The 24041-nt window shown below is 46.4% G+C and overlaps 1 protein-coding gene across 3 annotated transcripts in view; it reads left to right on the top strand.

The window, feature by feature from the left end:
• The window catches only part of TTC21A (tetratricopeptide repeat domain 21A), a 108777-nt gene extending 85199 nt beyond the window's left edge, over positions 1-23578 (top strand). For all 3 annotated transcript variants that reach the window (XM_077491212.1, XM_077491213.1, XM_077491214.1), the window contains 6 exons: positions 471-632; positions 13082-13277; positions 17715-17939; positions 19045-19165; positions 23019-23086; positions 23167-23578. In XM_077491212.1, the coding sequence (XP_077347338.1) occupies positions 471-632; positions 13082-13277; positions 17715-17939; positions 19045-19165; positions 23019-23086; positions 23167-23244 (850 nt within the window). In that variant the 3' untranslated portion in view covers positions 23245-23578. The remainder of the gene's footprint in view (positions 1-470; positions 633-13081; positions 13278-17714; positions 17940-19044; positions 19166-23018; positions 23087-23166) is intronic.
• Positions 23579-24041: the final 463 nt, after the last annotated feature.

Below are 24041 nucleotides of genomic sequence, written 5' to 3' on the forward strand. Positions count from 1 at the left end.
CCAGTTTGTACCTTAATCTTGGTAAAAACTAAGCTGTAATGATATCCTGCTGCCACGATTATACATTTCTCTTATATGCTACCAAAGAAACAGATTTCAGTTTGTATAAGCAATTTTCCCACATTTCCCATTTCCTGTTCTGCTAAAAGTTTACACTGAGTTTCAGGTCATATTACAGGCAGCCGGCTAATGGAATGTGGTATCTTCACAATCAACGTTGTTTAGGAATTCTGTCTTTAGTGAGCTACTTACCTTGAAGGTGTCCATTTTATTGCTAAGGTGATATTTGGATTAAGAAACCACATATCTTGACAGTCAAAAACTCTAAAACTAGTATATAGATGACTTAGATGAATGTGTTTGCAGCATAACAAATCCTTTAAAAAATGCCAGTTTTCTGTTGTCTATTTAAATATGAAGCAGGATCTACAGTGATCACAATTACTTTTTTACTGTATTTTTAATTTCAGGCATCTAGGGCAGCCAAACGAGGCCCTGAAATATTTTAATAAGGCTCGTAAAGACAGTGACTGGGGTGAGAAGTCTGTTACAAGCATGATCCAGATATGTCTGAATCCAGACAATGAGATCATAGGAGGAGAGGTGTTTGACAGCCTAAATGAAGATAACAGGTAAGTACATTCCCTATTACCTAGTCAGTTGACATGTTATGGACAGCTTTTTAGTGACTCTGTCGCTAGTCTAAAATTAATTTTGAAAAGGCTACAAAGTAAAGAGTTAATGCTAGGGTTGCACCAATGCCGATACCGAGCATTTGCACGAGTACTCGTACTCCTGCAAATGCTTTGGTGATTGGTGCGCTGTGGGCAGTTACAAGCACCGATCTCCCCGTATAGCTTTTCTGACAGCCGCTTCTCCTCCTCTACCTCCCGCGGCTGTCAGGAAGATTGATGCTTGTAATTGCCCCCACCGCCTCACTGACTGTCCCCTGTGTCCTCCTCTGAGTCCTCTGTGCTCCTGGGTCTCTGTGTCCTTCTCTAGGTCTCTCTCTGTGCTTCCCGTGTCCCCTGTGTCCTCCTCCAGTCTTCCTCCGGGTCCAGATCCAAGTCGTCCTCCTCTGGGTCCCCCGTGTCCTCCCCGGCTCTCCGGCTTCTCCCTCCCTTTCCCGAATCTGTCAGGATGGAGAATGGAGGAAGGAGCCAGTAAATATGTCATTTACTGGCTCCTTCCTTTTCTGAATGCACAGTGTCAGTGATCACTGACTCTGTCCATTCACAACTGAGCATTATAAACTGTGTCTTCTGTCCATTCATCTCCAGTGCAGCTGAGACTGCAGAGAAAGGGACTGGAGAATCTCTGTCCTCATTCTGTTTTTTTGTCTCAAGGGGAAGATGTCAGTGGTCTGATATTTTTTTATTGCACCCCAAGATCAGATCCGACGCTGAACGTCAGCATAAGCTAAACCTATCTTACTTTAGGAGAAAGTGATGTGACTATGATATTATTTCTTCCTACCCTAGAGCAGCCTTTCTCAACCTTTTTTTTACCATCGAAGTTCCCAGGTCCCTGGGTACCCCTGCTAAAAAAATATATATACTGTATCTATAGCTCAAGGTACATTAGCATGATTAGAAAGTAATAGAAGGTTTTTTTTTGTCAAATAACTTTTTATTATTTTAAAGTGAAACATTACACGTCAAACACTTCAGTTCAGCATTGGGGGGGCGGAAAAAAAAAGGGATCAGAAAAATTACAGGGGAGAACATACCACAAAAGCATATTGGCCTACTTAATACAGCCACCTGGAGCAGGTACCAGCCAGGCCAGGTAGAGCTATTCACAGACAGCATGTTCTGCAACACATGTAAAACAGGGATACATTCCATCCAGCAATAGACCTATCCTCTAGACTTGACCACCAAACCAGGGTTGCAATCCGAGGATACGTGTGGTAGCGAATAATATAAGACACTTATAATACACTTTAATCCAAACAGACACCCCCCCTCAAGGGGGGGGGGGGGTCTGGAAGACCAATAGGCATAAGAGAAAGGAAGAAGGGAAAAAGAAAGAAGATGGATAGAAAAAGAGAGGAAAGGGGTACTTAAGGATAGGAAGAAAGATAGAGAGGGAAGGGAGGGGGTATGGGTGGGTAGTCATCCGAAAACTTCCGCTTGCCTGTCAGGGTCGATCGTCCCTAAGATTCCAGTGGTTCCAGACTGCGTCGTGTGCTTCCAGCCGGTCCTGTATCCTGGCGGTCATCCTCTCCATAAGCTCCACATCTCTGATGCGGGCGTATAATGCGTCCGGGGTAGGGGGGTGTGCTTTTTTCCAGTGGAGAGCAACCAGACACCTCGCTGCGGTCAGGATGTGGCGGGATAGTTTCTGTAGGGATTTGGACAATTTGGGGAAAGGGACTCCCAGTAAAAAGTGCTTTGGGTGTAAGTCCAGGGGTTGGTCCAGGATACTGGCCAAGAGCGTACGGACTTCCGTCCAGAAAGGGACTATACGAGGGCATTGCCAGTATATATGCAAGAGGGTGCCCTTATGTCCCACACATCGCCAGCACCGGTCTGTTGTAGAAGGGTAAATAGCGTGCAGGACGTCCGGGGTCATGTACCAGAAGAACAGTATTTTGTATGCGTTCTCCCTGTAGAGCGTACACATGGAGCTCTTGGATGCCTGCGACCAAATCATCCGCCATTGCTCCTCCGTGAACACTTCACCCAGAGCCTCCTCCCATTTAAGCATGTATGCATGTTTGCCGTTAGGGCCCATAGGAAAGGCGTTAATTATTTTATAAATATCCGATATCATCCCCTTCTGTGCCGTACCTGATGAGATTACTATTTCAAATATGGTAGGCGGGGAGAAACGGAGGTCAGAGGATATGGTCTGGGCAAAGTGACGGATTTGCAAGTAACTATAAAAGCTCTGCCGGGGGAGGTCAAACCGGGATTGGAGTTCAGTGTAAGTCAGTAGTCTCCTAGATCTGGGATCCACCAGAGATCTCAGCTAGAAAAGGTTCCGGGAGGACCAGGGGTGTTGCATCTGGCGAGATAGGCTATCTGGCACTAGAGGGTTGGATATAAAAGAGGTCAGGAGCGATTTAGCTGAGGTCAGGGCAAATGCCTTGGAAGACCTACGCCATAGGTTCTGCAAGTGGGACATAGGGCCCAACAGTTGGGACTGAGGGATCGCCGCCGCCGCACTCCAGAGCATACTATTAGGGTGTGTAGGGGCCAACCACCGGGATTCAATTTCCGACCAACGATTGTGGGGCCTCTGGGTAGTCCAGGAGGCGACCGCGCGGAGTTGGGCAGCCTGGTAATATCTGACTAGGTCCGGGAACGCTAACCCCCCGTCCGATTTGGAGGCGGTCATGACCGAACGAGGTATCCTGTGCCTTTTATAATTCCATACAAATCGAAGTAGGTCCCTTTGCAGTTTTTTCAGGTGAGAGGAGGGGACTGGAATGGGGAGGGTCTGAAAAAGGTAGAGGAGTTTCGGGAGGATAACCATCTTCACAGAGGCTATTCTACCAAGCAGAGATATCTGGTGTGTCCGCCATTTTAGCACGAGACGCCTAATATCTCCATAGAGGGATGGGTAGTTTGCCTGATAAAGGGAGGTATAGGTTGGGGTGATGTTTACCCCCAGGTATCGAAGGGAGGTGGACCTCCAGTGGTAGGGGAAGTTGGATCGTAGGTGTTCCACCTCCAACGGTGGAATGTTAATCGGAAGGGCTTCGGATTTCGACGCATTAAGTTTGTAACCCGATAGCTCACTGTAACGGTCCAGCTCCATATGCAGGTTGGGCAGGGATATTCTGGGTTGGGTAAGAGTGAGAATTACGTCGTCCGCAAATAGTGATATCTTAAACTCCTGGCCTCTCACCGGAACCCCTCTTATCGCCTGGTTCCGCCTGATAGACGCCGCCAGGGGTTCAATACAGAGGGCAAATAGTAGGGGTGACAGCGGGCATCCCTGACGCGTGCCGTTGGAGATGGAAAAGGGGGAAGAGGTGGCAAAGGGAGTCTTCACTTGAGAAGACGGGTCGGTGTAAAGATGTTGTATGGCTCGCAGAAAAGGTCCCTCCATCCCTATGTGGGTCAGAGTGGCGAAGAGGAAGGGCCAACCCAATCTATCAAATGCTTTTTCTGCGTCCAAGCTCAGGAGCAGGGACGGCACTTCCTCCCTATTCGCCACCTCGACCAGGTCTATCACCTTCCGGGTGTTATCCCCCGCTTGTCGGAGGGGGACAAAGCCCACCTGGTCCTTATGGATCAAAGAGGGTAGGACCTTGTTAAGGCGCATAGATAGCAATTTAGTAAAAATTTTTAGGTCCGCGTTCAGCAGCGCAATGGGTCTATAATTCGCACAGTGGATGGGGTCCTTATCTGGTTTGGGGATTAAGGTAAGGAAGGAACGTTGCATGTCTGGGGGGACGGGTGTTTTCTGTAGAAAAGCATTAAAGAGTCTGCTCATATGCGGGGTTAAGAGGGGAGAGAATGCTTTGTAATATTCGTAGGGCAGCCCGTCTGGGCCTGGGGACTTATGTGCGGGGAGGGATTGAATGGTCTCTCCCACTTCGTCTTCCGTGACGGGCTTGTTCAAAATGAGCAAGTCCGAATCTCTAATTTTGGGAATGGCGCTGTCGGACAAATACTGCTGTATACGCTGTGAGACCTCCAGCGACACTGGGTTGCTAGGGATGTCAGGACTATTATAGAGCTCCGCGTAAAAGCCCGCAAACGTATCAACTATGTCTTTGGGGTGGGAGACAACCGCATTAGATCTAGTTTTTATCTGGTGTGGGGCAGAGAGAAGGGTTTTGTCTTTGAGCTTCCGCGCTAGAAGGGAGTGTGCCTTATTGCCCCTGTCATAGTATGTCTGTTTGATCCTCAGAAGGGCCTTCTCGACGCGGCGAAGCGCCAGGTCCGCCAGCGCCGTACGCAAGTTAACAATTTTCCTAAGGAGTGGTACCGTCGGTGAGGCCTGCAGGTTCTGCTCTAACTGTCTAAGTTCCTTCTCGGTGTTAAGCTTGGTGGCCGCGACGTCTCGCTTCAAGGCCGAGGAAAGCGCGATGCATCTACCCCGCATCACCGCCTTATGGGCTTCCCACACAGTGGAGAGGGGGACGTCTGGAGTCAAATTTTCAGCAAAATATTGACGCAGGGTCATGGTTAATTCCGATTGAGAGGGAAGGTGCTGAAGAAGGAAGGTGTTCAGCTTCCAATTATATGGCCGGGTTATTGGGGGGCCTATATCTAGGGTAAGTAAGATCGGGGCATGGTCCGACCAGGAGATCGGCAGGATAGATGCGGCACGCGTCGCTCTCAATGTAGCATTATTAGTGAAAAAATAGTCAATTCGAGAGTGCATGTGGTGAGGGGCTGAGTAATATGTGTACTGCCGATCCCCGGGCCGGAGAGCCCGCCACGCGTCGAACAATGCATAGCGGCGAGTAAGTTGCCGAAAAAGCCTCGAATCCCGAAGGGCTCTAGGCGGGGGGACGCGGGTGGGCGCTGTCTGCCGATCAGCCGTGGCCGAGTGAGCCAAGTTACAGTCTCCTCCCACCACCAAATAACCGTGGTCTTCCTTAAATAGTCGCGCAAAAACCCTGGAGAGGAAGCTGTGCTGATGGACATTAGGGGCGTATAACGTGCACAGGGTGATCGGCCGTGACTGCCATGTACCCTTAAGTATCAGGAAACCCCCCCGAGGATCGCTGTAGTGATCAACATAGGTAAAGGGTGCTCCTTGTCGGATCAGGACAGCCACCCCCGCTCTCTTGTGGGATCCCGAGGATAGATACACAAGCGGAAAGCTCCTGGAGGCGAAGGCGAAAGATCCCCCTCTGTCAAAGTGCGTTTCCTGAACCAGGATAATATCCGCTCCCGACTGTTTAAACTCCCTCAATGCCAGATGCCGTTTCCTGTTTGAATTTAAGCCGTGAACATTCATAGATAGAATCTTAGCCATCAGTCAAGTCCGGGGGGGGTGGGGGGGGGGTAGGGGAGCGGTCTGTGTTTAGTAAATCTTACCCGACCACCACGTCCAGGATGGGCCGCCAGGAGCCAGGAGCAGACGCTTTCCGGTCGTAGGGCCCCGCCACTACGTGTCCGAACCCTGCAGGCAGCGGAAGGATGACAGAGGAGAGAAAAGAGGGGGAAGTAGAAAGTGAGAGAAGGGAGAAAAACATTAGTACCACAAAGGAGGCATTGCATTGAAAACATGGGCCCATAACCGGACCAAACAAAGGGCAATATACGGCCCCGGGTAAAAAAGTTATCCGGGACTACGCGGATTCCCAGGGGGCCACCAGACCCAGGGCACAAGGCCTGGGCCTGGCGGCCGCATAGGAGTCCAGGTCTCCTCATTCAGATCCTAAGGAGGAATAGAGGAGCTTAATATGTGTAAAAACTTGAACAGGAACAGAATCACTAAAGTATAGATAATTTGAATAAAGTAACTAAAAATGAAAAGCAACCCCAAAAAAAAAAAAAGGGGTTAGAGGGAGGGTCGCGAGAGCAAGGGGGAACCCACTCTCCCGAATCTCCCAACCAGCAGCCTAAGTGCGGTTGATTGTTGAAAAGGCACCAAAGGGGAAAAGGTAATGAGTGCAACTAGAACTAGGGCAAAACAACGTCTGATCACTGCGCCGCTAAGCGGTCCGGGACGCTGCAAATCTTCATCTCCACCGGCAACAGGTCGCGGAGGGCCAACTAGGCCGTGATGAGAAAAGTTAAAAGTCACTTGGAAAAGAGAAAAAGGGGGATGAAGGGCCGGGATCTTCAGCCAGGGCCTTGCCTCTTAGGTTTGTTTTGCGTATCCCGGTTTCTGGGTCGTTGGCGTGGGGGGACCTTTTGCCACAACGTCGGAGGGGTGGGTTGAGTAGCGATGAGGTCCCAATCGGGAAGCCTGGGTGGGCGGATGCCCAGGTCCTCGCAAAAAGTCGGCAGATCTTCAGGGTATCTCAGGGAGGCCGATTTACCCTGATGTTTGGCAGTGAGGCTAAATGGAAAACCCCAGCGGTACTGGATCTGGGCTTCTTGCAGGGTACGGAGCAGGGGTTGGAGAAGTCTACGTTTTTGCAGCGTAATCCAGGAGAGGTCCGGGAAGAGTTGCACTGGGTGGTTCCGGAAAGACACCTCTCGGGCTAAACGGGCTTGTCGCAGGATATCCTCCTTGAGGTGGAATGAGTTGACTCTGCAAATAAAGTCCCTGGGGCCAGAAGTAGCATTTTTGGGGCGTAGGGCCCTATGAGCTCTGTCCATCTCAATAAATTTAGTGGGGGGTTCTCCGAGGAGAGTGTTGAATAGCTCCTGCAAGATAATCTGAGCGTCCTCTGGGCCCTCCGACTCCGGAACCCCACGTACTCTGATGTTGTGCCGGCGCCCCCTATTGTCCAAATCCTCCACATGGCGCTGCATATCTCTCAGGAGCAAGTGGTGTTCAGCCCCTTGCGTTTGGGTTTTGTGGACCGCAATTTTGGTTTCTTGTATCTCCTCTTCAGCCATCTCCACCCTGTCCGCAAGGTGCTTAAGGCCCGAGTGGAGCGTTTGTATTTCCGCCCGACACGTGGATTTGACATCTTCAATCAGTTGTTTAAAATCCTCTTTAGTAGGGATCGCTTGTAGGTATTGTTGCCACTGAGGATACGGTGGTGTTGTGGTCATGTCTCCCGGGTCGTCCCGGTCTGTGTGATGACGTGGCGACAGTGGTCTAGGGTCCGCGGGGCCTGCAGTACGTGAGGGGGGGGCATGCTCAGGGAGGGAATCCCAGACCCCCGGCCACCCTGAAGCACAGGCCAAGGGAGGTGGTTGGTGTCGTCCCCCGGTTTCCTGGGGTGGAAGGGCTGCGGACCCCCCCGGATAAGCCGTCATCCCTGGTCGGTCCCCGCAATCACGTGTGGGGGAGGGGTGCCCCGAGGTGCCCAGCTTCTGGGACTTAGGTGGGGGTGACCCCGAGTCACGGTTCAGCAGGGGTCCGTCCATTCCCCCGGGCCCCTGGTACGCCCAGATCAGGGGCTCCTCAGGGGGGGGGAGGGCAGGAAAGTCCTCGGCTGCAAAAGAGAGGGGGGACCCCTCGGACCCAGCACTGGAGTCCGGGGGCGTCCGGAGCAGCCTGGGCAAGGCCAGTGAGCACTGAGTGTCCGGAGGTGGGGGGGACCTACTGCCAGAGGGCCCCAGGCCTAGTCCACCCCCCTCCCCGATCTGTCCAGTCCCGCTCAGATACTCCTCGCCGGCGTCTAAGGCCGCGGACGTGCGGTGGGGGGACTGCGGTGCTGTGCAGCTTGGGGCTAGAGAGGGTCCCAGGGAGGGCCTGGTCTTGTGCCCTGGAGGCGGCGTGGTAGGCCGCAGACCTAGCTGGGCGGCCTCGGAGGCGGGCGGGACCGGGGTTTGACTCACCGCACCGAAGGCCTCCGGGCCCGGGGACGTCATCTGCGGTGGTCCTCGATCCCTCGGTCCGTGCTGGATGTGCGGATGGGCCCTGCGGGCTGGAGAAGGAGCCCGCGCCGGCGCGGCTGCGGCCGCCGGCGCCATTTTGGGAGGCCTGGTGGTCGGGAGCTCCGTTGCGGAAAAGAAGGACCGGAGGTCCGTGGCAGTGCCCAGCGACGTTGCGGGAGGTCCCTTGGAGCTGGAGGACCGTGTGGCCCTAGATTTCCCCATCGGATGGAGCTGGATTCTCCCCTTTGGTGCGATATAGCTGAGGCTGGTGGGAGAGCAGGAGACTTAGGCTGCCATCCGGGTCGACTTCCGGTCACGCCCCCCGTAATAGAAGGTTTTAAATTAAAAGGTGGCATACCAAGAATATTTAATGCAAAATTATTTTCATGACCAATGATCATGAAGAGAATAATAATGGGCAGAAAAGAAATGCAGACAGTGAAGATTGTGGCATTCTTTTATATATGGAGGTCAGTGGCAGTAGGACCCCTTACATTGGAGGTGTGGCAGAGAAAGACCCCCAACATTAATTGTCAGTGGGGGAAAGGGCCTTCTTTTATTAGCGATGAGTGAAGAATAGGGATGAGCTTCGTGTTCGAGTCGAACGTACATTGGCTGTTCGTCCGTTCGGCGAAATCCGAACTCTTGGTCCGTTTGCGTCAAAATTCGTGTGGCGCTCACGGCCCACAATGCACTGCGATGGCGCAGTGCATTGCTGGCTCATGATTGGCCAAGCATGCACTGTGACCCCGCATGCTTGGCCAATCGCAGCCAGCAGCGAGGAGAGCCATGATTGGCCACAGGCAGGATGCCTGTGGCCAATCATAGCTCAGGCTGTGTAGTGCACGCCCCACACTATATAAGGCCGCCATTGAGGCGGCCTCGTGTAGTGTGTTGGCATCTGAAGCAGTGGGTGTTCTGTGTACCTTCAACACAGTACACACCGATCGTTTTTGGCTGATTTCCTATCTTGCTCTTGTGTAGTGGTTATTGTCTGTTCCCTGACCGCAGTATACACCACTATATTCACCTCACCTATATAGCTAGTGATCTATCTTTAATAATAGAGCTTGCAGTCAGTAGTGTTAGGAGATAGTGCGTGCTGTCTGCGTGCTCTGTACCCAGTACATACCGCTATAATCCACCTACATAGCTCTTCTCTATTTGAGCCCACTTGCCATCTGCAGGAGCTATTGGAAGTTGTGTGTGCCTCCAGCACAGCACAGTATACATCTGTATATACCCCTTTATCTCTGCTGTTTTCTGGTTATTGTCTGCGTGCCCTGACCGCAGTATACACCGCGATATTCACCTCACCTATATAGCTAGTGATCTATCTTTAATAATAGAGCTTGCAGTCAGTAGTGTTAGGAGATAGTGCGTGCTGTCTGCGTGCTCTGTACCCAGTACATACCGCTATAATCCACCTACATAGCTGTTCTCTATTTGAGCCCAATTGCCATCTGCAGGAGTTATTGGAAGTTGTGTGTGTCTCCAGCACAGCACAGTATACATCTGTATATACCCCTTTATCTCTGCTGTTTTCTGGTTATTGTCTGCGTGCCCTGACCGCAGTATACACCACGATATTCACCTCAGCCTAAGGCCCAATTTTTCTGCCCCTGTTTAACAGGGGCGTTTAAGTACAATTTTTGATGCAATGCTTTGCAGCAGGGCTAATTCCAGCAAAAAAACGAGTATATGGAAGAGGTTGCAGTGTGGTGGCACCAGCAGCAGTGCCTAAGGCCACATTTTTCTGCCCCTGTTTAACAGGGACATGTAATTACAATTCTTGATATAATATTTCACAGGAGGGCCCCTTCCTGTGCCCACCCAGAGTAACGGTGAGGACTTATAGTGTTGTGGCACCAGCACCACAACCACCAAAGGTCAATTTTTCTACCACTGTTCAACAATGGCATGTAATTACAATTCTTGATATAATCGTTCACAGCAGGGCGCTCCAGCGCCCACCAAGAGTCATTTTGAGGGCTTACAATGTTGTGGCAAAACCAACACCTTGTTCCGCCATTTCTGCAGAGCATATAGGGCAGGCCCCTACTTTCAAACATCCAACTTACAAACATCTCCTACTTGCAAACGCAAGGAGACAGCAGCAAGTGAGATGAAAAAAGATGGACAACAAAACAAATTATACAGGGGTGATAACCCTTCCCTATGTTTTCCAAAAAGCTTAAAAATAGTTTTTTTGACTGGAGCTACACTTTAAAAATGTACCAGTTGAAAATTACAAACAGATTCAACTTAACACAACAAACCTACACAGTCCCTGTCTTGTTTGCACCGCCTGTATACTGCTGTTCTGAGTATATAGGGCCTGGGGGCCACACGCATTTCCTTTTTTTAATATGGGTACAGGGTTCCCCTTAATATGCGTACAAGACCCAAATAGGCTGGTAATGGGCAGGGAGGGCTACCCATGCCATTTTTCTCAATGATTTTCAACCATATTGCAGGAACCAGATATAACATTAAAACCGCAAGCAGTTTTAAATGGTGTTATTTCCGTTTAATGTCATTTTGTGCAGGGACTGTTCTAAACACGGGAAACACGTGGCACTTCACAGGCATACTACAGACACCCCCCAGGCACCATATTTAAAGGAATATTTCACTTTTTTTTTTTCACTTTCATTGTCAGTAAAATCAGTGCTCCCGCCAAAACGGACATTTTTAAAAACATTTTAGGCATTGACCCATGTCCCCTGGGGCAGGAGGCAGGTCCCCAAACCCTTTTTAGGACAGTATCTTTGCATATTAGCCGTTAAAATTAGCACTTTCCATTTCGAACGTTCGAGTCCCATAGACTTCAATGGGGTTCTAACGTTCGTAACGAACGTGGGGTCCGTTCGAAAGTTCTGGTACGAACCGAACCGGGGGGTGTTCGGCTCATCCCTAGTGAAGAAGGGACATTTTTAGTTGGGAAAAGGCCCCTTACATGTGGGGTCAGTGGGAGAGGGGGCCTCCTACATTGGAAATCAAAGGGAAAATGCCCCCTTATGTTGGTAGTCAGTGGGAGATGTGCCCCTTACATTATGGATCAGTGAAAAAGAGATCCCTAGAATTGGTGGTCAGTTTAGAAAGAAGATCAAACTGTCAGTGCTCATGGTACCCCTAATCTCTGAGGGATCCCTAGTTGAGAAAGGCTGCCCTAGAGAATCAAACATTAGTAAGGTAAGGTACTTACCTTCTTTTCCACATGAGAATCATGCATCTTGTGTAATTGTGCTATAATTATCAGGGTAACCTTTGATTGTGTGTATCTTCCGTGTTGTCTGAAAGTGCTTGTAAACTTGATTGCATGCTTCATCCTTGTGTGATTTTCTGTCTCTGCGGCCTTCTGTTGTCTCTCCCTTCTGTTTCTCATGTGTCTCTGGCAGTTCATACAACAGACAGACACATACTGTATGTGCTACTTTTCTACTATGGACAGTACATTGGAGTAGTGGCCACATCTCTGCTCTAACAGGAAAAGTGAATTTCTAAAGACGCCCAAACACATCACAAACTGATTGTACAATCCGCTTTCCAAGTATATAGTCTGAAGACCTACTGCATTGGATTGTTATGTAGCATCTTGTACTACATAGTTAACAGAAAAGAGACTGTACAGAGAAAACACCATCAGATTGTAAAATTTGTAGCTGTCAGAAACCATGAAAGCAGACCAAGACAGAAGTACAGTTAAATCAAACTTTTTTAATAATAAAAGTAAAAAGAACAAACGTAGTCAAAACATAGCCAAAGTTCAGTAACCGGAACGGATAGTCAGCCAAGCCAGAAGTCAGGGATCAATGTAGTGGAACAGCAAGCAGGATCTGGAGCCAGCAGGGATGTCAGCAAAGCAAGTCTTTAAACAGGAATGCAGGAGAATGTCTCTGTGATGTTGACCAAGGCGAAGGCAGAGATCCACTGGGCTGAGCGGTTTAAGTAGGCAGGACTGACAAGCAGGATATCATCAACAGCTGATTAACTGTGGAAAGATAGGAGCTGGCATTTAGCCAACAGCTGAGCGGCCAGCTCTGAGAATGAAGGGTTGAGCCCAGCCTTGACAGTAGCTCACCTAAAGTTTATATCTTTAGCATATGCTGGGGAAGAGTTAGAACCTCTGTCAGGCCCTGTTCACACTTGAGCATTTTGTAGCTCGTAGCTCAAAAACGCTCAACAACAAAAACATATTGTTTTCAATAGGCCTTGATCACATCTGAGCGTCTTGTCGCTTGTAGCAAAATGCCTGCCACTCAAAACCGTACATGACATAATTTTTAGGCAGAATGTGTGTAAGTGTAGCATCATTGTTTATAATAACCAAGTATATTGTTCCTGTTTTAAGGGGTTAATGAAAAATCTAATTCACAATTGGGCATCACCTCTAATCTCATGTACTTACATTTAATAAATAAGTCCTGAAAGTCCATACTTGTCAGTTAGTGAAAGAAGAAATGTCACAAACAACATGTGTTGTCCATAGCAACGAATCAAATTCTGCTTCCTCCTTACAGTGCAATAAGGAAGTAAAATAGCAAACCTGATTTGTTGCTGTGGGCAACAATGAATGTTAACGTAGTTCATCGTTTGGATCTGTCACTGAATAATGCCTGTTGTGAGACAGAACCCTGTATAGTATGTTTTCCTCTTGTGTTCAGCCTATCAGGAGAAAGAAGAGATTCGGAGAAGCTGGGTATTCGGACAGCTGAGAAATTGCTGAAGGAGTTCTACCCCCAAACTATGCTGGGCCAGAAACGACTGACAATGCTGCAGTGCTCCTGCCTGGTGGCCACTAAAGACAAGGCCAATGTGGAAACAGCACTTAGTACATTAGCTGAAATGGCAATTAAAGAGGTAATGTACATCCAGTCCTAACTTAAGCTATTACCTTTTGTACCACCACCCCCTCCCTTTAGAATGTAAGCTCTATGAGCAGGGCCCTCCTGTACCTTTTGTATTGTACTGTAATTGTGTTGTCCCCCCTATACATTGTAAAGCGCTGCGTAAACTGTTGGCGCTATATAAATCGTGAATAATAATAATAATAATAATAATAACTTCTCTCTACAGTACGTGTATGGTTTACGTTATCCACCAAATTTGTAACATAATTATTAAATACAGATCTTAACGTGAGTACTTGCTGTTCCTTGAACGAGATTTTAGGCATTTAATACGCTTCAATTCTCCAACATAAGTTGCACCTGCTTATCTGCAGATTTCTCTCCTTTAAAGCCATGCAAAGTACATAATTTGCACAGCGTTTCTCAGCTCCAGAAGGCAAGAAGTAGTGATCTGATATCACACATTACACAGTAGAGAGCTGAGTGTAATCTGAAACCTGAGTGGAGGTCTCAGAGGGAAACAAGCACAGCTGTGGCTGTCAATCACCTGCTGTGTACTGAAGGGGGAGGGGCATTTCCTGATAATATTTGGTGTTGGCATAGAGACTGTCAGAAGTGACTCATGGAGATAGCTGAGGAATCGCAGAGCAGCCAGAAATCACACTAGGTGCTTAGGATAGAAGCTAGTACACACTATAGAAAGATATGCTTTCTTAATTTTACACTTAAAGAGGGATTCCACCAAAAAAAAAAAAATATTAAAAACCAGCAGCTATAAATACTACAGCTGCTGACTTTTAATAAATGGACACTCACCTGTCCCGGGTTCCAGCGATGCCGGCAGCCGAGGCCGATCGATCGCTCGGCTCTCGGCTGCTGCAGTCACCATTCTAGGTGAGGGAATCAGGAAGTGAAGTGAATCGGCTTCACTTCCCGGTTCCCTACTGCGCATGCGCGAGCCGCGCCGCGCAATAGGAAATCTCCGCGCTGTCACTGGGACCCGTGTGTGTCCCAGCAGACAGCGCGGCAGGGCAGGAAATGCCGTAGACTCCCACGGGAGTCTATGCCCGGAAGTGGGTGAAAATACCTGTCTTTGACAGGTATCTCCACCCCCCTCCCCCCTGAAAGGTGTAAATTGTGACACCGGAGGGGGGGAGGGATCCGATCAGCGGAGGTTCCACTTTAGGGTGGAATCCCGCTTTAAGAGGTTTACAACCACTTTAAACAATAACTGTAGGTATTAAACCTTACTATGTATTTGTGTCAACCAGTTTAGAGTGAACCATTGAATCTAAATTAGGGTTTTGCAACCTTGGAGGAACCTTGGCAAAAAGTTTGAGATCTCGTTGAATCCCTGAAATAATGTTCACATCTACAACTCAGTTATCTGTTGATAGAACAACAATTATTTAGAAAAATAGCATTAAATAATAGAAACAATTAAGCACTTGCCGACCAGCCACCGTCATTATACTGTGGCAGGTTGGCACGTTCCCGCGAATCACTGTAGCTGTACGTGGACCCTTTGAACAGCTCAAGCAGGCGTGTGTACCCGCTGCACGCCGGGGGACACGATGCACGTGGCCGGCAGTCGTGATGTCTGCCGGCCATGCGCGATCGCGGACACGAGAGCCAAAACGGGGATATGTTTTTGTAAACACACAAATCCCCATTTTGGCAGGAGAGGAGAGACAGTTTGTGTGTTCCTACTAAGCAGGAACAGCGATCTGGTTCCTCCTCTAGTAAGTCACATACCCACACAGCTAGAAACACCTGCAGGGAACACATTTAACCCCTTGATCGCCCCCTAGTGTTAACCTCTTCCCTACCAGTGACATTTACACAGTAATCAGTGCATTTTTATAGCACTGATCGCTATATAAATGTCAGTGGTCCCAAGAATGTGTCAAAAGTGTCCGATGTGTCCACCGCAATGTCACAGTCCTGCTAAAAATTGCAGATTGCCACCATTGCTAGTAAAACAAAAAAATAAAATAAAAATGCCATAAATCTATTCCTATTTTGTTGACGCTATAACTTTTGCGCAAACAAATCAATAAATGCTTATTGCGATTTTTTTTTTACCAATAATATGTAGAAAAATATGTAGAAATGTGTTTTTTTTTTTATTTTTTTGGGGGATGTCTATAATAGCAAAAAGTACAAACAATGCTTTTTTTTAAAAAGTGGCGCTCTTTTTTTGTTTCTAACGCCAAAAATAAAAACCGCAGAGGTGATCAAATACCACCAAAAGAAAGCTCTATTTGTGGGAAAAAAAAGGATGTCATTTTTGTTTGGGTACAGCGTCGCATGACCGTACTAATGTCAGTTAAAGTGATGCTCAGATAAGCAGTGTGTGTGTGGGGGGGGGGGGGGGGGGGAGCAGAACACATTACACAGGAACAGGGCACATTACATGATAGCAGGGTATATTACATGAGACTAGGGCATAATACATTAGATCTGGGCACATTTAAAGGAGGCAGGGCATAGTACATGGAGGTGGGGCACATTACATGAGAGCAGAGTACATTACATAGGAATGGGACACATTATGGGGCACACAGCAGGACACATTACATGGGAAGAGGACACATTACATGTGGCAGGACACATTATATGGGAGAAGGGCACATTTTGGGGCACAAAGCAGGGAACATTACATGGGAGCAGGACACGTTATATGGAAACAGGGTAGATTATATGGGAGCAGAGAACATTACACAGGAACAGGGCACATTACATGGGGCTAGGGCATAATACATCGGGGCAGGGCATTTAATGGAGTCAGGGCATTTAATGGAGTCAGGGCATAGTACATAGAGGTGGGGCACATTACATAGGAACGGGGCACATTTTTGGGGCACACAGCAGGGCACATTACATGGGAGCAGGGCACTTTATGGGTCACACAGCAGGGCGCATAGAAGGGCACATTATGGGGCACACTACAGTACCAAAGATTTCTTTCACAACAGAGCGATGCAAGGAAGCTGCTGTGATGAGTCCTCTTGTGGTGTGCTGTTCCCTGCTGGACCTTCCTCTCCTTCTCATCCATTGCATGTGATGTCACATACAAGCACCTGGGATGGATGGGGTAAGGGGGGCAGGGAACAGCGTGCCACAACCAGGGTTATCACAGCCTGCGTAGCTCTTCATGTGTTGGCAGAGTGGAAAGTGATCTACCCATCAGCTGCCTGTGACTGATGGATAGATCACTGCAGAACCCCTTGGGACCTCTCTTGGGATCCTGTTTGAGAAACTCTGCTCTAGATCATGTTAAGAAACTTATGATAAACATGACAGTAATGCTGTCATATCATCAACAGCCTCTAAAGGTTCAGGCACTTAATTATTAAATGTTAAAGGCAGGGCTTAGCTGCAGAAATGAGGCCTATGTGAACAGCGCTCAGCATTGGATGCTCACCAGGCACACCAAAACACAATGTGACAGATCTGTGTATTTGTGAGCCTAACCTTCAGAAATATTAAGTATTTGTACAGTTTATTAAGACCAGGGGTTCAAATAGCAACCCAATTCAACAAGTGAATTATTTTGGAACATTTCTGATACTAGTCAGAAAATGTTACAGTGCTCAAGCTAGAAAAGCTCACTCAATTTGTCTTCATTTTAGTTTAAAAAAAAAATGCTTTTATACAAGAATAAGCAGAGCTATCAGAATACTTCTGGACAGGTTTTATCCTTTTGGCAGTCAGTGTTTGTATCTTCCATGCTTATGCAGACCCATGCACATACATATACTTGGTGTCTCCATGTTATAAAGTAGGCAAAAATCTGATCCTAGGACTACCGGCCTGCAGAACAAGAACTCCTAGATACTGGATTTCCAGCAACTCTCAGAATTTGCATTTATATACCATAAATAGGCCATTTTTGTTGTTTTGGGGAGCGTAAGGAAGGGGTTAAACCCATATCAGGTTATTTCTTCCTGTCTGGGTCCCTCTGGGGAGATTTTCCTTTCCTGTTTTGAAGATGCAAGAAAATGAGGGGAACGGGAACAAATCTTTCCACGGTGAGTGGAGAGTAGAAATCCCCCTTTAGATATCATCGCCTCAACATCTGTTATCATTGGATGATCTACCCTTACCTCTTGCTCTGGTAACAACATTTTTGGATTTTCCTTCACTTTTTGTCTCGGAGGCAATGGTCACCAGAACTAAAAGAGGGGCGAATTTCCCCAACTGAGAAACGGATGAAAAAATAAAATTAATAGAGTGTTTAATCCTCCCCTACACTATACAAAATACATTTAAAAAAAATGTCTTTACATAAACTTTGTGTAATGGTAATGTACCTTTAAATCCTTTAGTTCTGAATAATAAAAAGTAACTTCACTGTTTTTGATTATCTTGTCCTGTTATATTGTCTCATGTACTCCCCATGTAGTTGACGTTGATATGTATATTACATTCCTTGTACTTGCAGAAGGGGAATGTCTCGGTCCTTCTAGCAATGGCCCAAGCATTCATGATTCTAAAGCAAACACCCAGAGCAAGAAACCAGTTAAAGCTTTTGACCAAAGCTACCTGGACAATGGAAGATGCTGAAGATCTTGAGAAGAGCTGGTTGCTGCTTGCAGATATATATATCAAATCAGGAAAATACGACATAGCTACAGAACTGCTGAAACGATGCCTTAACTACAATAAGGTTTGTTATTTGCAAACTAGTATTAAATCAACCTTTTCATAAACTGTGTGGGTTACAGAGTGTTTCCCCCCTATTTCTAGCTCATTTCATTTATGTTCTATACACACACTACAATAAAGAGGATCTTTACCCTGTTTAAAAAAATAAATAAAGTCAGCAGCTAAAAATACTGTAACTTCTAACTTTTAATAAAAGGACACTTACCTGTCCAGGGGTTCAGCGGCGTGCTCACCTGAACCGCTTCTTCATCAGTTTTCCAGTCTCTGGCGCCGGCATGTTTATTTTCGTCAGCCAGCTATGATTCCTTGCAGTTTTATAGCCTTTTGACCTCTGCGCGAGCCACGCTGAGCTTTGTGAATGGTCCCGCAGCCTTCTGGGACCTGTGATGTGTCCCAGATGGTTGCCGGGGGGGGGGGGGGGGGGTTTAACGTGGATCACTGCAGCGGTCAACCAAAAGAAGGAGCGGGTAGCTGTCAAATCAGGTACGTACTCAACCCACCCCCCTCTAGTGGAAATCTACAGCTGAAGATACAAGCATGTTACAAGAATTATTAGGGTGTGTTCACACATTCCCATTTTTACCTTTCATAAGAAGCACCTGATGTCACTTTCTGATTCCCAGTGAAGTCCACTGAGGACGGAGGAAGTAAACCCTCAAGACATGATGTAGTCAGAGGCAAACCTATCCGCCACAAACATTACATACGTGCACATACTAGGCCCAGCACAGTGCACAGCAGTTCACACTATACACAGAGCAAAGTGTTTCAGCGTGGGAAAGGGCCAGAACCTCTACTAGCATTTTATAATTGCTTCCAATACAGAGATTCACTTTCCTTTCCTGTAGTGATGACTGCTGTTGTTTTTGTTTTAAAACAATGAAAAAGGTTTTGATGGGCTTCTGTAGTTCCACTGTTTATAAATCTCATTTTTTTTAAGGCTGTAAATAGTGTTAAATGCTTAAATGATGGTGCCAAATGTTTAATTGATTTACACGAATTTGATTTGCATTTACATATATCCATTTAAATTTGCTGTTATTTCCTGTATTGTAAATATGTTCATGGTATGTTACTGTAAAATAACTGACATATTCTTCTTTTAGTCTTGCTGCAAAGCATATGAATACCTGGGTTTTATTATGGAGAAGGAACAGTCATATAAAGATGCTGCAGTTAATTACAATCTTGCCTGGAATTATAGCAGTCAGTCCAGCGCAGTTATAGGTGAGTGTAATCTAAATGAAAATGTATTGGCTATTTTACATGTGCATCTGGTTTGTTAAGGTCGGAAACTATCAGAATTTGGTGTGACCATGTGTAGGCAAGACAGCTTGAGCAGAATTCCATTGGAATTCCGTCGGGAAAACCATCAGATTTTTTTCCGACGAGAATTCCAATCGTGTGTATGCGGCATTACTGTACTAGAGAACCTTTATTTATTTTTATTGCTGTTTCAGAATAGAAAATCAATACCATGTATTCTATATCAAAACACATACAGTGGTGTGAAAAAGTGTTTGCCCCCTTCCTCATTTCCTGTTCCTTTGCATGTTGGTCACACTTAAGTGTTTCGGAACATCAAACCAATTTAAACAATAGTCAAGGACAACACAAGTAAACACAAAATGCAATTTGTAAATGAAGGTGTTTATTATTAAAGGTGAAAAAAAATCCAAACCATCATGGCCCTGTGTGAAAAAGTGATTGCCCCCTAAACCTAATAACTGGTTGGGCCACCCTTAGCAGCAACAACTGCAACCAAGCGTTTGCGATGACGTGCAATGAGGCTTTTACAGCGTCCTGGAGGAATTTTGGCCCACTCATCTTTGCAGAATTGTCCTAATTCAGTTACATTAGAGGGTTTTCGAGCATGAACGGCCTTTTTAAGGTCATACCACAACATCTCAATAGGATTCAGGTCAGGACTTTGGCTAGGCCACTCCAAAGTCTTCATTTTGTTTTTCTTCAGCCATTCGGTGGTGGACTTGCTGGTGTGTTTAGGATCATTGTCCTGCTGCAGAACCCAAGTTCGTTTCAGCTTGAGTACACGAACAGATGGTCGGACATTCTCCTTCAGGATCTCTTGGTAGACAGCAGAATTCATAGTTCCTTTTATCACGGCAAGTCTTCCAGGTCCTGAAGCAGCAAAACAGCCCCAGACCATCACACTACCACCACCATATTTTACTGTTGGTATAATGTTCTTTTTATGAAATGCAGTGTTCCTTCTACGCCAGATATACTTGGACACACACCTTCCAAAGAGTTCCACTTTTGTCTCATCGGTCCACAGAATGTTGTCCCAAAAGTCTTGGGGATCATCAAGATGTGTTGTGGAGAAATTGAGACGAGCTTTGATGTTCTTTTTGCTCAGCAGTGGTTTTCTCCTTGGAACTCTGCCATGCAGGCCATTTTTGCCCAGTCTTTTCCTGATGGTGGAGGCATGAACGCTGACCTTAACTGAGGCAAGTGAGGCCTGCAGTTCCTTGGACGTTGTTGTGGGGTCTTTTGTGACCTCTTGGATGAGTCATCGCTGCGCTCTTGGGGTAATTTTGGGCGGCCGGCCACTCCTGGGAAGGTTCACCACTGTTCCATGTCTTCGCCATTTGTGGATAATGGCTCTCACTGTGGTTCGCTGGATTCCCAAAGCTTTGGAAATGGCTTTATAACCCTTTCCAGACTGATAGATCTCAATTACTTTCTTTCTCAATTGTTCCTGAATTTCTTTGGGTCTCGGCATGATGTGTAGCTTTTAAGGATCTTCTGGTGGACCTTACTGTGTCAAGCAGCTCCTATTTAAGTGATGCCTTGATTGTGAACAGGTGTGGCAATAATCAGGCCTGGGTGTGGCTAGAGAAATTGAACTCAGGTGTGGACAACCACAGTTATAGTATGTTTTAACAAGGGGGGCAATCACTTTTTCACACAGGGCCATGATGGTTTGGATTTTTTTTCACCTTTAATAATAAACACCTTCATTTACAAATTGCATTTTGTGTTTACTTGTGTTGTCCTTGACTATTGTTTAAATTGGTTTGATGTTCCGAAACACTTAAGTGTGACAAACATGCAAAGGAACAGGAAATGAGGAAGGGGGCAAACACTTTTTCACACCACTGTAAATAGTATCAAAACAATGTTCATTTACATTTCTCTATAACTCATTTATCTATACCCCAATTCAAAGGCAGCTAAAGTAAAACGTATCAATCTTATAATTCAACTTATATTGTTTCAAACATAAACCTTTAACTTTTGTTCCCTTCCTCTCCCCTTCAGGACAAAAAAGATAAGAAAGGGAGAGGGAGGGAAAACCAGATAGAAGAAGAAAGAACAGCAAAAAAAGGGGAAAAAAGGGGAAGTGGGGATTAATAGAGGGAAAGAAAAAAGGGGGGGGGGGGAGAGAGGGGGAAAGTTCTTTGATTAATAGATAAATTACGCTGTAAAAATGTAACTTTCATAGGCAGGGCAGGACTTACCATTGGGCTTGACTGGGCTCAAGCCCATGGGCCCCACCAAATAGGGGGCCCCGCAGAGATACATAGCCGAGTGTACTCGGCTCGGCTCCGCTCACAGTCACGCCCCCCAGTCCCGCCCTATGATGGACATAACACAGGGAGTGGGCGTGAACGTGAGCCAAGCCGAGTACACTTGGATACTCTCTGCTCCACTCGGGGACTGCGACAGAACCCGAGAGCCACCAAGAGGACCCGAGAGCTGCCAAGAGGACCCGAGAGCCGCCAAGAGGACCCGAGAGCCACCGAGATACGACATTTTTAAACTTCAAGACTGTAATGACAAGGCTACAAATGACACTGGGGCAAGGCTGCAAAATGACAAGGCTACACTGACACTGGACAAGGCTGCAGATGGATGGGCAAGGCTGCCGATGGACACTGATAAGGGTGCATTGATGGGCATTTAAATGTAAGTTTTTTTACTTAAACTTCCCTCCTAAAAGTTTTTTTCCTTTTAAATCCCATCCTAAACTTCGGGTACATGTTATACGCCGATAAATCCGATAATGTATAGAAGGTAGGGCCCGAAAGTGACTCAAGCCCAGGGGCCCCCACCACCCTAAGTCCTGCCCTGTTCATAGGTGATAGTAGCAAACAGAGGCGTAACTAGAACCCTCAGGGCCCGGTGCAAGAAACCATGATGGGCACCCCTGACCCCTCCCCCCTTCCATCCGAGCCCTAGCGGCTTCCAATTTTGGGAGGGCATCCATGGACATCCTGCCAGAACCCTGCCTCCCACATGTCCCCTGGGATGTGCATCCAGCGCAATCACAGCGACTCTTTACCATGTGATCAACTGATCACATGTAAACAGACTTGCTGGTTATTGGCACCCCGTTCTTCCCATGATGTGTCTGTGTGAGGAAAGGAGAGACATTGATAATTAGTGCCCTGATCATCAGTGCAGCCTACCAGTGCTCATCAATGCTGCCTGTTAGTGCCCATCAGTGCTGCCTATCAGTGTCGCCTATTATCGCTCATCAATGCTGCCTATCAGTGCTCATCAATTCCACCTATCAGTGCCACCTATCATCGCTTATTAATGCTGTCTATCAGTGTTCATCAATGCCGCCTATCAGTACTGCCTATCAGTGCCACCTATCAGTGTTCATCAATCCCACCTATCAGTGCCCATCAGTGCCACCTATAAGCAGTCAACTTTGAAGCTCACAAGCTCACACTTTCCACAGAGCACACACAGGAGGAGAGTGGTGGGGGTAAAATGAGGAGATCAGCTGTCTCTTCTTATCCCGTGTGAGACAAGACAGAGGGAGGGGAGGATGGGAGGCAGTGTTCCATAAAACACAGACTCTGAGCTGTAAGAGAGACGCGCTTTCAGCTCAGAGCCGTGTGCGACTAGCAACCCAGCTGGGCCCCCCCCCCCTGACAGTGGCGGAATGACAGAGCCCTGTCACAAATGTGACTGTTGCGACCCTAGTAGTTCCGCCACTGGTAGCAAGCCTGCAATTTCAGACAGTAGGTATCTTGTGTTTAGCTGCCATTGAAAATGTACATTTGCAAATTTTTTAAATATACATTGACATTTCCCATGTTTTCAGGTTTTAGGCTTGCATTTAACTATTTAAAGGACAAGAAATATGTGGATGCCATAGATATTTGTCATAAGGTAAGCGTGGAAAATAAATTTGTATTCTGGAAAAACCTGGTAATGTACAGTGTGTAATTTAAAGGTTTTTTTTATTCTAGGTTCTTAAAGATCACCCCACATATCCCAGAATTAGAAAGGAAATACTGGAAAAGGCTCAAAGCTGTCTGAAGCCATAATTCTCATTATGGTGTATATACCCATCTGTTCTGCTGCCAGGGTTTTCTTGTTTTTATGTGTTCAATTTTTTATTTTATTTTTAAGTTTTGGTCCTAAGCATGTGCCTTATATGTTTGCATAATTTCTAAATCAAATCTGATTTGTTAAATAAATTGTATTTTACATATTTAAGTTGATACTGAAAAGAAAATGTTTTTATATATACTGTGTGTGTGTATGTATGTATGTACAGTATCTCACAAAAGTGAGTACACCCCTCGTATTTTTGTAAATATTTTATTACATCTTTTCATCTAACAACACTGAAGAAATAAAATTTTGATACAATGTAAAGTATTGAGTGTACAGATTTTTTTTTAAATCAGAAAATAACTTTTATTTCGCTTGCTGCACATTACATGGTATACAACAGGCAGTGCATACAGAGACAGAGAGGGAAAAAAAAGGAAAAAAAACATATATATAATATATAAAATATATAAATTACAGGAACAGGAGAAACATCAGGAGAGGAGTCAAATCCCAAATGTCCACTTTCTCGATACAGTCCCCTGTATTGGTAGATGTAACCTCCTGTGCTACACTCACTAATCATACCCATTTTCCTGTTTGAGATTGCCAATATACTCTCCATTGTCTTGCCTCTGCATTGCTTAATACATCAAACCATCCACTGTGCAGCAATTCCAATATCCCGTGTCATAGATAGATAAACCATAACCAACTGTCATACTGACAACAAGTGTTACAACCACATTTTTTGTTTTTGATTAAGTTCTCGTATACACATGCTATA

Source organism: Lithobates pipiens, unplaced genomic scaffold, assembly GCF_037356315.1.
Source record: "Lithobates pipiens isolate NorthernLeopardFrog02 unplaced genomic scaffold, aLitPip1_a1.2 Scaffold_19, whole genome shotgun sequence".
In the NCBI taxonomy this organism is placed as follows: domain Eukaryota; kingdom Metazoa; phylum Chordata; class Amphibia; order Anura; family Ranidae; genus Lithobates; species Lithobates pipiens.